Genomic DNA, 13208 nt, shown 5'->3' on the forward strand with positions numbered 1-13208 from the left:
GCTAGAATCAATAAAATTTCCTAAAAATAGTACACAAGTTCGAACACTTACCACGCCGAAACAGCGACGAAAAGGAAGAGGGTTTAAAATGAGGGCACAAAAAAGCCAGAAAAAGAAGGGAAAAGAAGTGATGAGGGCGTATAGCCTAAATAAGTTATCGGTGCACTGCTTTTGCAGACCTTTAGAGTTTATATAGCAGAAAAAAAGACGACGTCTTCAGGTACACTCTAGGAATACTCTCGGTAACTGTTTATTGGGTCACTAGGCCCGAAACGCTCCCGAAAGCAATAAAACATTGCGGAGAGCATGTCAGCAATCAACCAGAAGTCGAAAAAAAGATGATGAACCTGGAGAAAACAGGTGTGCCTAATAGAGCCAACACAATGTGTTAGCACAATGGTTGTAGCAACCAAGAAAAATAGACAAATGCGAATATGAATCACTCTCCAATTGCTCAACAAGGCTCTCGAGCAAAAACGTCTTACATTGCCCATTCTTTGTGATGTTCTACATGACCTTGCAAAACTAACATTTTCTCAAAAAAGGAATTGCGAAAGGGGTACTGGCACGTTTATCTTGATGACAAATCAAGCTTGCTGACGAATTTCTTAATTTTTAAAGGTTGTTACCGATGGCTCGAAGTGCCATTTAGACTTAAGATGTGTAGCTAAATATTCCAGAAGAAACTTTTAAGTGGCCCTTGAAGGAATGCTCACGGTTCTCTGCATCGCCGATGAAATTCTTGTCTTTGAGTGGGCGAGAATAGAAGGGGCTCAGGTGGATCAAGACACGACATTGGCGAACCTACTTCAGAGATGCCGACTTATTGGGCTTCTTAACAAGGATAATAGACAACCTTGAGTTGCATCAGTCATCTTCCTAGCACACATACTGACCAATGAGGGACTCAGAGTTGATCCAAAAGGCATCAAGGCAATGAAACAGATGCCAAAGCCAATCAATGTCCAAGAAGTGCAGCGCTTCTGAAGTATAATGAACTACCTCTCTTTACTCCTGCCCAAATTTTTGTATGTACTGAAGCCTTTGATAAAGTTCACTGTCAAAGAGTGAACATAGCAGTAATGAAAGCTTCAAAAAGAAGCATTTGAAAAGGCAAAATAGAACCAAAAGCTCCAGTTTTAGCCTACTTCGATTCACCAAAGCAGCTAGAAATTGAGTGTGCTGCGAGCAGTCTTGAACACGGAGCAGCTCTTCTTTGAGATGGACAGCCAGTCCTCTTTATCAGCAGTGCACTGACACCTACAGAACTTCGTCACACAATTAGAAAAAGAAATGTTAGTCGTGGTCTTTGCCTCAAAGAAGTTTCATCAGTACACATTCAAAAAAACAAACGAGTATAATCAGCAATCATAATCACTGCAAGCAATTGTTAATAAACGAGTGGATCAAGTTCTGAGAAAATAAAATGAAGTAAAAAATTTGGCTAGTAGAAACATACTCATTACGATCAGTGCACGAAAGGACAAAAAACACAAGTAAGTGCACGACACAAGCGCTGTTTCTAAGACACTGGTCCAAGACAATTGCTACGCATATTCTGTAAGAGACAAAAATACAGCATGACAGCCGATTGCAGACCAGGCAAAGGTCTAGTCTTGGCTGACACAGTACCTTTAGCTTTACATCCCAGCGAAAATAATGAACAGGCTTTTGAGAACATCAATGTCATAATTACGTGTTATGTGTTCACCGCTTACATCACGTTAAAAAGGTGGACAGCATGAAAACTGCTTTGCTCCCTCGAGCGGTCGTATCCCCTTACACAGGCTTTTTGTAGAACTGGATGCAATGGAGTTACCTGCTAGCCTTAATTCGGATAACGTTACTATCAGTTGGCATCGCAATCGCTGCTTAGCTCTTGTGGTGAAACCGGTTTTTTGTGTCTTAAAATTTCTTTCTTTCCCATTTAAAGTTTAAGCATTTCTGGTCTCGTTGTATGCATTTCGTTTTCAATTTTTTAATAAGGTGTGTAGCACGTGTTGAAAATTCAAATGCACGTGTAATGAATATTTTGCCATGTGCCAGCCTGTTTTCCAGGCCATCGTCATCAGGCCATCGTCATCACTTGTTTATATTAATGTACTCATGAGGTGAAATTCATTCATTCATTGATTATCATGTGAGCTCATTTCAATGTTATCTGTAGATTCTATTTCCGGATGAGACACCGTGTGACACAGCCGGCTGCGAGCAGGAGGTCTTCCGGCTTACGGGCAACCTAGATAAGAACGAACAGCCGTGTCACCAGCTATACGCCTTCGTCTGCGGAGGGGTCAAGTGGACGCCGCAAGGAGGCAACACGCTAGCCGAGGTACACGCCGCCAATCTAGCACGCCTCAACGACACGCTGCACAGTGCCGCTACGAAAAAGGTAGGCAAAAAACTGCAGCGAAGGTGTTTCACATGTGTAGGTCATCTGACACGTCTATGTTGTGAGATAAATGGCTCTTGTCGTGCATCTTACAGTGGAGCTTTTTAAACTTTTTATTTCGCCAGCTGGCGTAACGAGCACTTAGGAAAAGCTTTTATGGGCCAAGCAGCTCAAACCATAGCATGGTCGAAGCTGCTTGCAAAATATAGCGTTTAAAGCTAGTTGGAAAGGAACGCGGTGATGACATGGCAGGGAGATGAAGATGAAGGGTAAAACGGGTACGCGCCACGAAAGTCCCGTAGGTACCTAGGAGCTCAGGTGCCTCGATGTGCTCCTCTGGAAGAGCGTGGAGAGACTGCTTTCGTGTACGCCATATTGATTCAAACGTTCCCGTTTGCTGGCATTGCCATGAGATGCAAATAGGGGTCACTTCCAGCGAAAGGCTTAGTAATTTGGCTATTTTGATCCTTTCTGATAGATAGGCTTCTATATATATTGTTGATAACAAATATATCAGGCACTAATTGAAATACACTTTCCATTTGATGGCGAAATAAAAACATCTAAAACGTATATATCGGTCTCTCTATATCACTGGCTGCATAGGTCCTCGTGCTCTCGCAGCCGATTGATTAGGTTAACTAGTACCAAAATCGACATGGCATGACAGGAGCATGTGAAAAAATGGATGACTGCTGATTATATAGAAACCATGACATTCCGTTACTGTACGCCATAACTTACGTGACATGGTCAAGGAGCTACAACGGCCGTTTGTTGAACTCATGTATATCAAAACTGAAATAGTATCGTAAGGGCATATTTATTACCGGTCACTACACAATATAAAAATATAGATGTCGGGTCATAACACGAAAACCTTGTCATGCATGTCGTATAGGCCATGATATACATTATGCAGTCATGTAGCTCATACGGCCGCTTTATTCACTTGATGCGTACCAAAACAGGTATGGCATGATAGGAACGTATGGGTAACATAAGTGACAGGTCACAACATAAAAACTATGTCATGCATGCTTGTGCGCCATGACACACATGACACTGTCATGTGCTATAACGGCCGTTTTAATAAGTGTATGCGTACCAAAACTGACAAGACATGAAAACAGCGTAAGATAGAGAGAAAACTTGTCATTTCTTGTCATTTTTCCAGAAATATGTCATGCATGTCACGTACTCAGCGATATATATGACCTCGACCTTGAGCTTTAATGGCGGCTCTATTACCTTTCTGCGTTCCAAAATTTACACAGCAAGATAAGACCTAGGCTATGAATAACGAAATAGCAAATCTTATAACGAAAACATTGTCATGCATGTCATGTAGGCCATGGTACATCACCCAGTCATGGAGCTCTAACATCTACTTTATTATTTTGGTGTCAACTAAATTTGCCACCACATGAGAGGGCATATTTACCATAACTGACAGGTTTTAAAAGGAAGAATATATCATGTATGTCATGTGCGCCGTGACACACATGAACAAGTCATGAGGCTTCAATGAGGTATTTTGTCTTGCTGACTACAAATACTGACATCACATGGTGAAAGTTCATGTCTAACACAAATGTCTAGTGATAGCACATAAGTCATGAGTCTCATGCTCGTCATGACATACATGACTTGGTATACGGCTCTAAAGGTTGTTTTATTAACTTTCGGTATACCAAAACTGACAGGGCACGATAACAATGTACCCTTTTAACAAACTCTCATGCTCGATTGTGATTACCTTAAGGTAGATTATCTTAATCCGGCATAATTCACATTGCAATTTTGCGGTCATACTCAGTCATCCAACTTGCTTGGCAATCTGAACTTACTCGAAACAGATTGCTTTCTATTAGCTCAATTCTGATTAGCTTAATCCGCTAGAATTCGGGCTTGCTTAAGTGTCCATGCTCAGGCATTCAACATACAAGTCAATTTCACTGCTGATTCGTTTGAATGTTTATAGCCTAACGCTTATTTGCCTAATCAGGCATAATACGCACTGTTTTGTGGCCATGCTGTATTACGGAACTGACTACATAAACTGTATTTACTCAATGTGACGGGTTCAAGATAACAGGAGCGCGCATTAGCTTCGTCCACCTCAATTCAGGCTGTTATATATCAGCCTAATGTCTACTATCTTATTGTGACTACTCTTAGTCATTCAAGTTACTCGGCAATTTCATCTTACAAATAAGAGCTCGTGATAAGCTCAAAATTGGTTCATTCGGGTTCGCTTAACGTGACCAAGCTCCGGCATCCAACAAGCTAGACAATATCAACTGACTCCAGATTCAGTCACTCGTGGTTAGTCTAATGTAGATAAGCCTAATTCGGCTTAATGCGCATCGCCTTATTGTGGCTATACCATGTCATCCAACTGGCAATCACAACTAACTGAAAATTGGATGTTTCAATATTCAGAATATATTATTCAAGCTTAATCGACTTCAATCGTATCGGCTCAATGTGACCATACGCAATATCCCAAGCGGCTAGTCATTCTGAATGCACTCAACACTCACTTGTTCAGGATTAGCTTACCCCGGGCTTATTTAGTCATGCTCAATCTGAAGGAACATAGCCTAGTCGGGTCTAATCTACTTCATGGCTACGCCATCTCATCTTGGACTGGGTTCGCGTTATCTGGCATAAGCGCATAAGTTCTACTAATCTTTTCTAACCGTATTTGATGGGTATTCATCAGTGTACACTGGCAACGACTAGCATTAAATTGGCCTGTCCAAACACAATTAGGCTGCTATACACATGTTTATTTGTTTTCAAGAAACACCTTTAGTTAGAGGTCACGATATACCGGCTTAATGAACCTTTTTCTAAGCAAACCCTGGTTTAATGCGGCGGCTTATTGGTATCAATGAGTATCAATCAGTATTGATTTGTATTGATTGTATTGGTTGTTTTGACTGTGCTTAATTAGCAAGAGCTATGAATAAATGGTCCTGAATGAGTGCGCAAAAAATTTGGTTGAATAAACTGTCTTGACGAAGCTTATCTAAACTTATCGGCAAGATAGACGAGGCATTTCTTCACACCGCACGGTTAACGCAAAGCTTAAACGTCCTCTTTCTCAAGGAGCACCATTCGGTAACTATGCGATGCAGCTATAGCAGCCTGTCATAGTGGCTATAGAACAGATCTCAATAGGTCAAGAACAACGTGTTTACAGCACCATTTCCACGCTAGCCTTCCTCTGCCACTCGGCACTTTTGAACCAATATGGCTGCTAGGGGACGCAGCGTCTTTCAAAGGGCGTCTCCACCTTGGGAGCAGATGCGCGCGCATATCGAGGCACCCGAAAGATGGTCAAAGCGTAACATAGCCTAGAATAGGGTAGTATGCAAGAGGTGGAAGAGGAAGGGATGGTGAAGGTAAGTGACATGAAGGTGAGGAGCAGTGAAATGAGGAGGGTAGAGGGCAAAGAATAACGTAGCTTTGAGCAGTATATTTTAGCTGGGGTTGAGAAAGGGAAGTGAGAACAAGGAGGAGAGAAAGGAAAGGTAAGAGGGTCAACCATAGCACACAGTAGCATAGCAAAGGGTGCAAAAGATAACTGAGGCTGAAGTGGAGTGATATTAGAGTCATGAGGTGGCACAATGAAAGTTGCCAAGAAAGAAAGACAGATGGACGAAAGAAAGTGTAGAAAAAGATCTGGAAGAAAATTTTAATGAACAAAATCGAAAGAGAAAGATAGATTAAAGTAATAAGTACGAAAAATTTGAATGGCAAGAAAACAAAAAAAGAACAAAAAGAAAGATAAATAATGAATTGAATCTGCATTCGTCAACTCCATCGTTTACTCAGATCGCATAGGCGTGAAACTGCCCTCAATTTTTTTGACCCTTTGTGCGAGAGGGGAACATATACCTCCCAACTTTTCATCGGCAGGAGTGAGTGAAACAATTTTATTGTTATTATGTCATAAAGGGGGAAGAGGTACGGGAAGTAAAGCAAGACTCTAGCGCGCTCGGGCGTCATGGAGCAGTAACTTACTCGTGTACAACCGTGGGGGCGCTGCTTTCGGCCACTGACGAAAGCAGCGAAAGCAGGTTCGATTCGGACTGTCACGGTAGATGTACGTGTTTTTTGAGCGCTCCCGATCGACTGCGCAGATAAGTTGTTCTGCATGTTTTGAGCTAGTCTTTATAAATATAAGGCAGCAGTTAAAATCTCTGTAGAACTTATTTTATTGTACGGCTTTTTCGGGGGTCAGTCACCAGGTATTTATTAGTTTGTGCGTGTTGCGTGTTTGATTTTTTTTGTTTTTTTTTGTTTGTTTTTCGCCCCGTGGGGGAGGTGCATGTGCATTGAACACGCAAATTTTGGTAGGAGGGTTTCGACTTTCTCTTTATCGTAGGGCAGGGCTCGAGTTTTGTAATTATCGAGTGAGACAAGTCAAAGGGACAATTGGTGTCGGAAAGACATGGTTAAGAAAACTGTTAAGTGTTCGGGATATGGGTTGGCTTTGAAAGTGGACCCAAGTGTAGTAGCGGAAGGAGAAGAGGCTGACGCGAAGGGTAGGCAATGTGAGGTCGAGGAAAAATGGAGAAAATGATGGTTGCCCAGAGTGACCTGCTGATGAGAATCACCGAACTTGAGATTGCATTGGTGACAGAGCAAGAGAAAACGAGGGCTATGGGAGAAAGGCTGAAGTCCACCAAGGAAGCACTAGCGAAGCTGAACAAAGGAGTGGCCTACAGAGAGAACAGTAGAGAACCGGCAACCAGAACGGTGGAGAAGGAAGAACAAGCAAGTTTGGAAAAAACAGGTTAAGGCGGTTCAACTGTCGCAAGGCCCAGCTTCAGCGAGGTAGCGGTGGGGCTGGGAGGGGACAAAGCAGCCGGCGTCACAGGCGCAAGTAGCCCCCAGGTGCAGGACACTCCAGCTGAAAAGACACAGCATGTGATAATAGCCAGGGACTCGAATTTAAATCGATGCACAGACGCCATCAAAGAGAGGGTACGAGGTGACAAGAGGGTTGCATTAGGTGCGTTCCCAGGACGCAAGCTGGAAGCCGTCATGAGGCAGGCGAGCGCAATACTCAAAACTACAGCTGATAGACGAAACCTCGTGATAATTTCAGGTGTTTTAAAGGATGTCTTAAGTGAAGATACAGCAGGACTAGCAACCACACTGGCGAAAGGCGTCGATGACATGCGCGCCACTTCTCCTAATGTACAGGTTGTGATATGCACAATACCATAGGTACCGGTGCGTGATAGCAACCTGCAAAGAGCGGTTGTCAACGCAAGCCAAGAGATATGGCGCATGAGTCGAGAAAAAACGTTGAGGTGGTAGAAATAAACAGAGGTGCATAGGTAGGTTTGTTTTCGACGAGACAGAATTCACTTCGATGAACGGCTAGGTCATGTGGTGGGTTGGCGACTTGCAGGACGCGCCGTAGCTTTCATGGGGGCAAGCGGACCCTTCGCGAGTGCAGGATAACTAGTAACTAGAGAAACAACCAGACAGACTCTTTGACAGGTTGTATGGATAGATACGATTCCAAAGTGGCACCAGTATCTAAGATAGGTAGAGTCCCGGGCCGAAATAGACGTAGTCACGAGCACCGAGCCAATTCAGACATAGGGTATATTAACATGCAGGGTGGTAGGAACAGGCTTAAGTGGGAAGAGATAGAAGAACAGCTAAGGGAAGAGAGGTCGATGGTATACGGTTTTGTAGAAACACATCTCAGGGACATGGAACAACCTCCGACCAATCCGGACTACGCGTGGAAATATTGTAATAGAACAGAAGGCAGCAGAAAGAGGGGTGGTATTGGGGCATTCATTCATAAAAGTACAGACTGGCAAAGGGTCAAGCAGGAGTGCAAGGAACATTTATGGCTAAAAGGGAAAGTGGCAGGTCAAATGACACTCCTTGGTTTTGTGTACTTGTGGACGGGAGCAAAGGTGAGACAGGAAAACCAGGCAATGGTAGAGTGTATATCAATGGACATTTAGGAGTTAGGAAGGGAGTGCGAGATAATTATACTAGGAGATACGAATGCACACAAAGAATACATAGATGGGTATACCAACCGGACAGGCTAAATGATCATGGATATGTGTCAAAGGCTTGATTTCATCATTTGCAACACTACCGAGAAGTGTGAAGGGCATATAACATGGGAGGTAGGAAGGCTGCAGTCAACGATAGAATACGCACTGATGTGACAAAGGATGTATGATAAGATCAGGGGAATGCACAATGATGAAGGTGGCTCCAGAAGTCTGGGTAGTGATCACAAATGTACCAAGCTAAGTTTTGGAAGATCAGTGAAAGTGGGAAGGAGACAAGATGAGCAACTACAGAAAAATTTTTATTCTGAAAAGGCAAATTGAAATATCCACTAAACAAATTGAGAAAGTAATCACTGAGGATAATAAAACAGTGTGGACAAACACGAATTTAATTAGACTGTTTAAGCTAGAGCTTGGTAAGGCACGTGACAAGTCACCCCGGAAAAGAAGACACAAACCCAAAAGTTGGTGGAATGAGGAAGTTAAGAGAACCATAGCAAAACGTCAGGAAGCATCTAGGGAACACAGACCACTAAGCAGCGGGGGGAACCGGCAGATGATGTTGAAAAAAAATCGGAAATCTTCCTATGCTGTAGAAGAGATGCATCTATTCTGATCAATGCAAATATTAGAAAAATAAGAGCTCAGTGGCTGGCAGAAGTAAATAAAACAGATAGAAAGGCCGCTGCAAAATTTCGGAACCATCTAAACTCCCTAAAAAGGAGACGAGCCTAGAGCAGAGGTTTGTGACTAAAACTCAAGGTGCTAGGCTAGAAGGGGACGAAGCTATTGAATATATAAGAACAAGGGGGACAGAAAAGTTTCAACAAAGAAGTTCTTTATGCTCCACAATAGACAATGATGAATCAAGTGGGGCAATGGCTCCATTTTCACAACGAGAGTTGGAAAGAGCTGAGAAAAGGGTTCCTAGTAGTACATCAACAGGCCCAGTTGGCATCCTAATTATGCTGATGAAGACATTAGGTCCGAAGTCTAAGCAGGCTTTGAGAGAGGCAGTGAACAAAATAATAATTGATGGTGAAGTCCCAGATGGATAGAAACTTAGCAGGATGAGCTTGATCTATAAAGAAAAGGGGGACAAAGCTGACATAAACAACTACCATCCTATAACAGTGACATCAGTGGTCTACAGGCTGGCGATGCAGATTATAAATGAAAGACTGATGGCATGAATAGAGGATTAGAGGGTGTTGGGGGAACTGCAGAATGGGCTTAGGAAACACAGGAGGTTGGAAGACAATCTGTTCTCCCTGACGCAGTGCATCGAAATAGCAGAAAAGGAACACAGGCCCCTGTGGCTAGCATTTTTGGATATCAAGGGAGTGTACGATAGCGTGGTTCAAGAGAAATTGTGGGGAATACTGGACACACTAGGCGTGGAAGATGTAGTCACTAATCTTTTAAAGGATATCTACAAAGGTAACAATGTAGTTATAAAGTGGGAAAAACAGGTATCTAAGTCTGCAGAGGTAAAACGGGGGCTTAGGCAGGGGTTTCCTCTGTCACCCTTATTATTCATGATGTACCTACAAGGATTAAAGGCCAATTTAGAGAAACGTGGACTGCGCTTTCACCTCTCTTTCGTAAAACAAGGAAAACTCGTTGAACAGGCACTACCAGCATTGATGTACGCAGATGATATAGTGCTAGTGGCCGAAAACAAGGAAGATTTGAAGAGATTGGTGGACATCTGTGGTAATGAGGGAGATAGGTTAGATTTCAGATTGAGTAAGAAAAAATCGGCAGTCATGATATTTAATGACAATGAAGCTAGTGAGCTTAGAATACAGGAGGTCACGCTAGAGATAACAGATAAATACAAATATCTGGGCGTATGAATAAGCAATGGGGCCGAGTACCTAAGGGAAAACATACGTGACGACTAAAGGTAATAGGAATGCAGCGGTAATGAAAAACAGGGCACTGTGGAATTACAATAGGTATGATGTTGTGAGAGGAATATGGAAAGGGCTCATGGTTCCTGGTCTGATGTTCGGCAATGCCGTCTTGTGCATGAGGTTGTGCAAGATGACAAGCCATTCTTTTCTAGGTGTTATATTTCTTAAACATTTAAGCTGGTCAGAGCACATAAATAAGGTCCGCACCAAGGTAGCACGCTCTGATGGTGCTACCTTGGTGCACTACGACGAATCCTATGCTATCTGCCTGTCAAGTTCGTCAGGCAACTGTGCTTTTCACTTGTACATTCACATCTTAGCTATGGCTTATTAGTATGGGGCAACGGAAGCAAACCCGATAAAGAAAAACTAGCAGTACTACAGCGTCGAGGTGTTTGTTTGCTTAACTCTTCAAATCAATACATAGGGTCTTCTAAATAATGATGCGCTACAATTTTCTTGACATTAGAAACTCTTACAGATCGAAGATTTGCATTCGGCTGTTTAAAGAAGTTTCCAGCAACTTTGAGACATTTTCAAACCGTTACCTCAGTCGAGACACAGGGTACAGATTACGCCGTACATCAATAGTAATGAAGAATGCCAGGAGAAATTAGGGTATGCAAACCATTGAGTATAAAGCTATTTCTTTATGTAATATGTATCCTAATGTTGTTAAAATAGCCAGAAGTTGTAAAACAATTCATGAATTTAAACAGTCAATAATGAACATGTTTCTTCCTTCGGAATTGGATGTGTTGTATAAGTGTTAAATATTTTTGGTTACTGCAATAGCATTGGTACTAAGTGTTACTGTAAGTAAGCATTACTGGTCACAGCATTGTTATGTTCTTGTTGCTTAGTGATTATGTCCTTGCTGTTACTATATCATCACTGTCATTACGTTCTTACTGTAATTAGCGATCATGTTCTTATTGTACTAGTGATTATGTTCATGTTGATTTATGTTCTAGTGAATTTGCAACTTTTGAATCCGCTGTCTCTGCTGCACCAGCGAGGTACGGCCTAGTCAGGGGGTTTAAGTCCTCCTTTTGCCTTACCTCGCGGGCAAACCTTGTATGTGTTAAGCCCAAATAAAAAAATAAAAAATAAAGATCAAACGTTCAAGCAAGATTAGAAATTAAGCAACGTGGAATAGGGAGGCTTGCCTTAGGAGCTCACGGGAATACACCAAATCAGGGAGTACAAGGTGATATGGGATGGACATCATTTGAGGGCAGGGAAGGTAGCAGCAAGATAAAATTTTAGAAGTGATTGAGAAAAATGGGGGAGGAGCGTTGGGCAAGGAAAGTTTTCAGCTACTTGTACATGAAGAATGTCGATACAAAGAGGAGGAAGCGAACCAGAAAATCGACTGGTAAATTTTTCGAAAACAGCAGGGGGCCAAACCAAAAAGAATTATCGGGTAAGAAGAAGGTGAAGGAAGCTGAGACCGACATATGGAGAATTGGCATGATTAAGAAGTCCGCACTAGAGATCTATCAAACTTTCAATCAGGAAATTGTCAAGGAAAGGTTCTATGATAATACTCGGGGTAGTTCTCTACTGTTTGAGGCCAGGACTGGAGTATTGCGAACCAAGAGATATTGAGCCAAATACGAAGGGGTAGACACGGTATGCAGTGCGTGTGGAGAGGAAGAAGAAATTGCCGAACACTTGATAACGTTCTGTAAAAGGCTTCACCCTATAGTTCACGATGATAGCGCAGAGTTTTTCAAAGCACTGAGGTTTAGCGACAGGGAGGGCAAAAGAGGCTTTAAGCGGGTAGACTTAACTAGAAGGAGGTTATTTGATTGGTGGCTAAAGTCAAGGCACGAGTGAAAACTAAACCCTGCACTGCAAAGTAAGAATGCTCAACCTCACTATTTAAATGGAAAAAAAGATAAATCTAATGGTTAGTTCACTAAGTATTACGGCTAGGTGGCACTATCCGCCGCCCGATCTAAAGGGTACAGTCATATTCCTCCATCCATCCATCCATCGACATTCCAGGATGCCAAGCGTGCGCTGGAGCACATCTCTTTGGTTGCCTGGCTCTTGACTCAAGATTTTTCTCCTGATGTTAGTTCCTCCCAGATCACCCTTCCCAATTGGCGCAATGCTACGTCACTCATAACTTACCCAAGTTTTCGTGATCTTAAGAAAATTTTTTACCATGCTTTCAAAAGGTTCTTGCATTGTTATAACGGCACTAAATGCTGGCAACTTTTCCACAATAGCTTTTAAAATTTACTCTTCTTCAGACTGATACATTTTATTAAACAGAATGCTGCATAATTTCTTCTTTTTCTGGTTTTCCAGAGAGGTGACCTTAGCTTTTAGTCCTCACATGTTTTTTTACGCAACAACTTAACCGACAGTACATCGAATCAATGCCCTGCGAAATTCCAACGTTCATCCCTAAGCGTGATCGCAGATATTGGTGCATAAAAATACTTTTTTATATTCTGTACCTCATGCAAAGTTTGCACATCTTCAGTGACAACGGCTGTAATTGATAAGTTTAACAGAAAGAAGCAACAGCTGCCAAGTAAACTAATAAATGCGTCTTGCATGTGGTGAAGTAAGATTTACAGGAACAGTTCCCAGCAGTATACGAGAGCAGACGAAAAGGGCATTCTAAGGGGGTGTTCTGCTGAAACGCTGGCCGGGCAACTTTTACCTCTTCACAAGCAAATAAGTGACCGTCCGCGCTACTTGCTTTGGTTTTTTATCCCAAATATCTAATGAAGAAATTGTGGGAGGGTGACAGTTGGGGAGCGTTTTCCCACTTTCTGAAAACACTTTCACAAGTTTTCTCAGGTAAAC

At 42.4% G+C, this 13208-nt stretch overlaps 1 protein-coding gene across 1 annotated transcript in view; it reads left to right on the forward strand.

Moving 5' to 3' along the window:
- The window catches only part of LOC142817601 (uncharacterized), a 92148-nt gene that overhangs the window by 15320 nt on the left and 63620 nt on the right, over positions 1-13208 (forward strand). Inside the window, exon 2 of the mRNA XM_075894660.1 lies at positions 2168-2392. Within this exon, the coding sequence (XP_075750775.1) occupies positions 2168-2392 (225 nt within the window). The remainder of the gene's footprint in view (positions 1-2167; positions 2393-13208) is intronic.

Source organism: Rhipicephalus microplus, chromosome 5, assembly GCF_043290135.1.
Source record: "Rhipicephalus microplus isolate Deutch F79 chromosome 5, USDA_Rmic, whole genome shotgun sequence".
Classification (NCBI taxonomy): domain Eukaryota; kingdom Metazoa; phylum Arthropoda; class Arachnida; order Ixodida; family Ixodidae; genus Rhipicephalus; species Rhipicephalus microplus.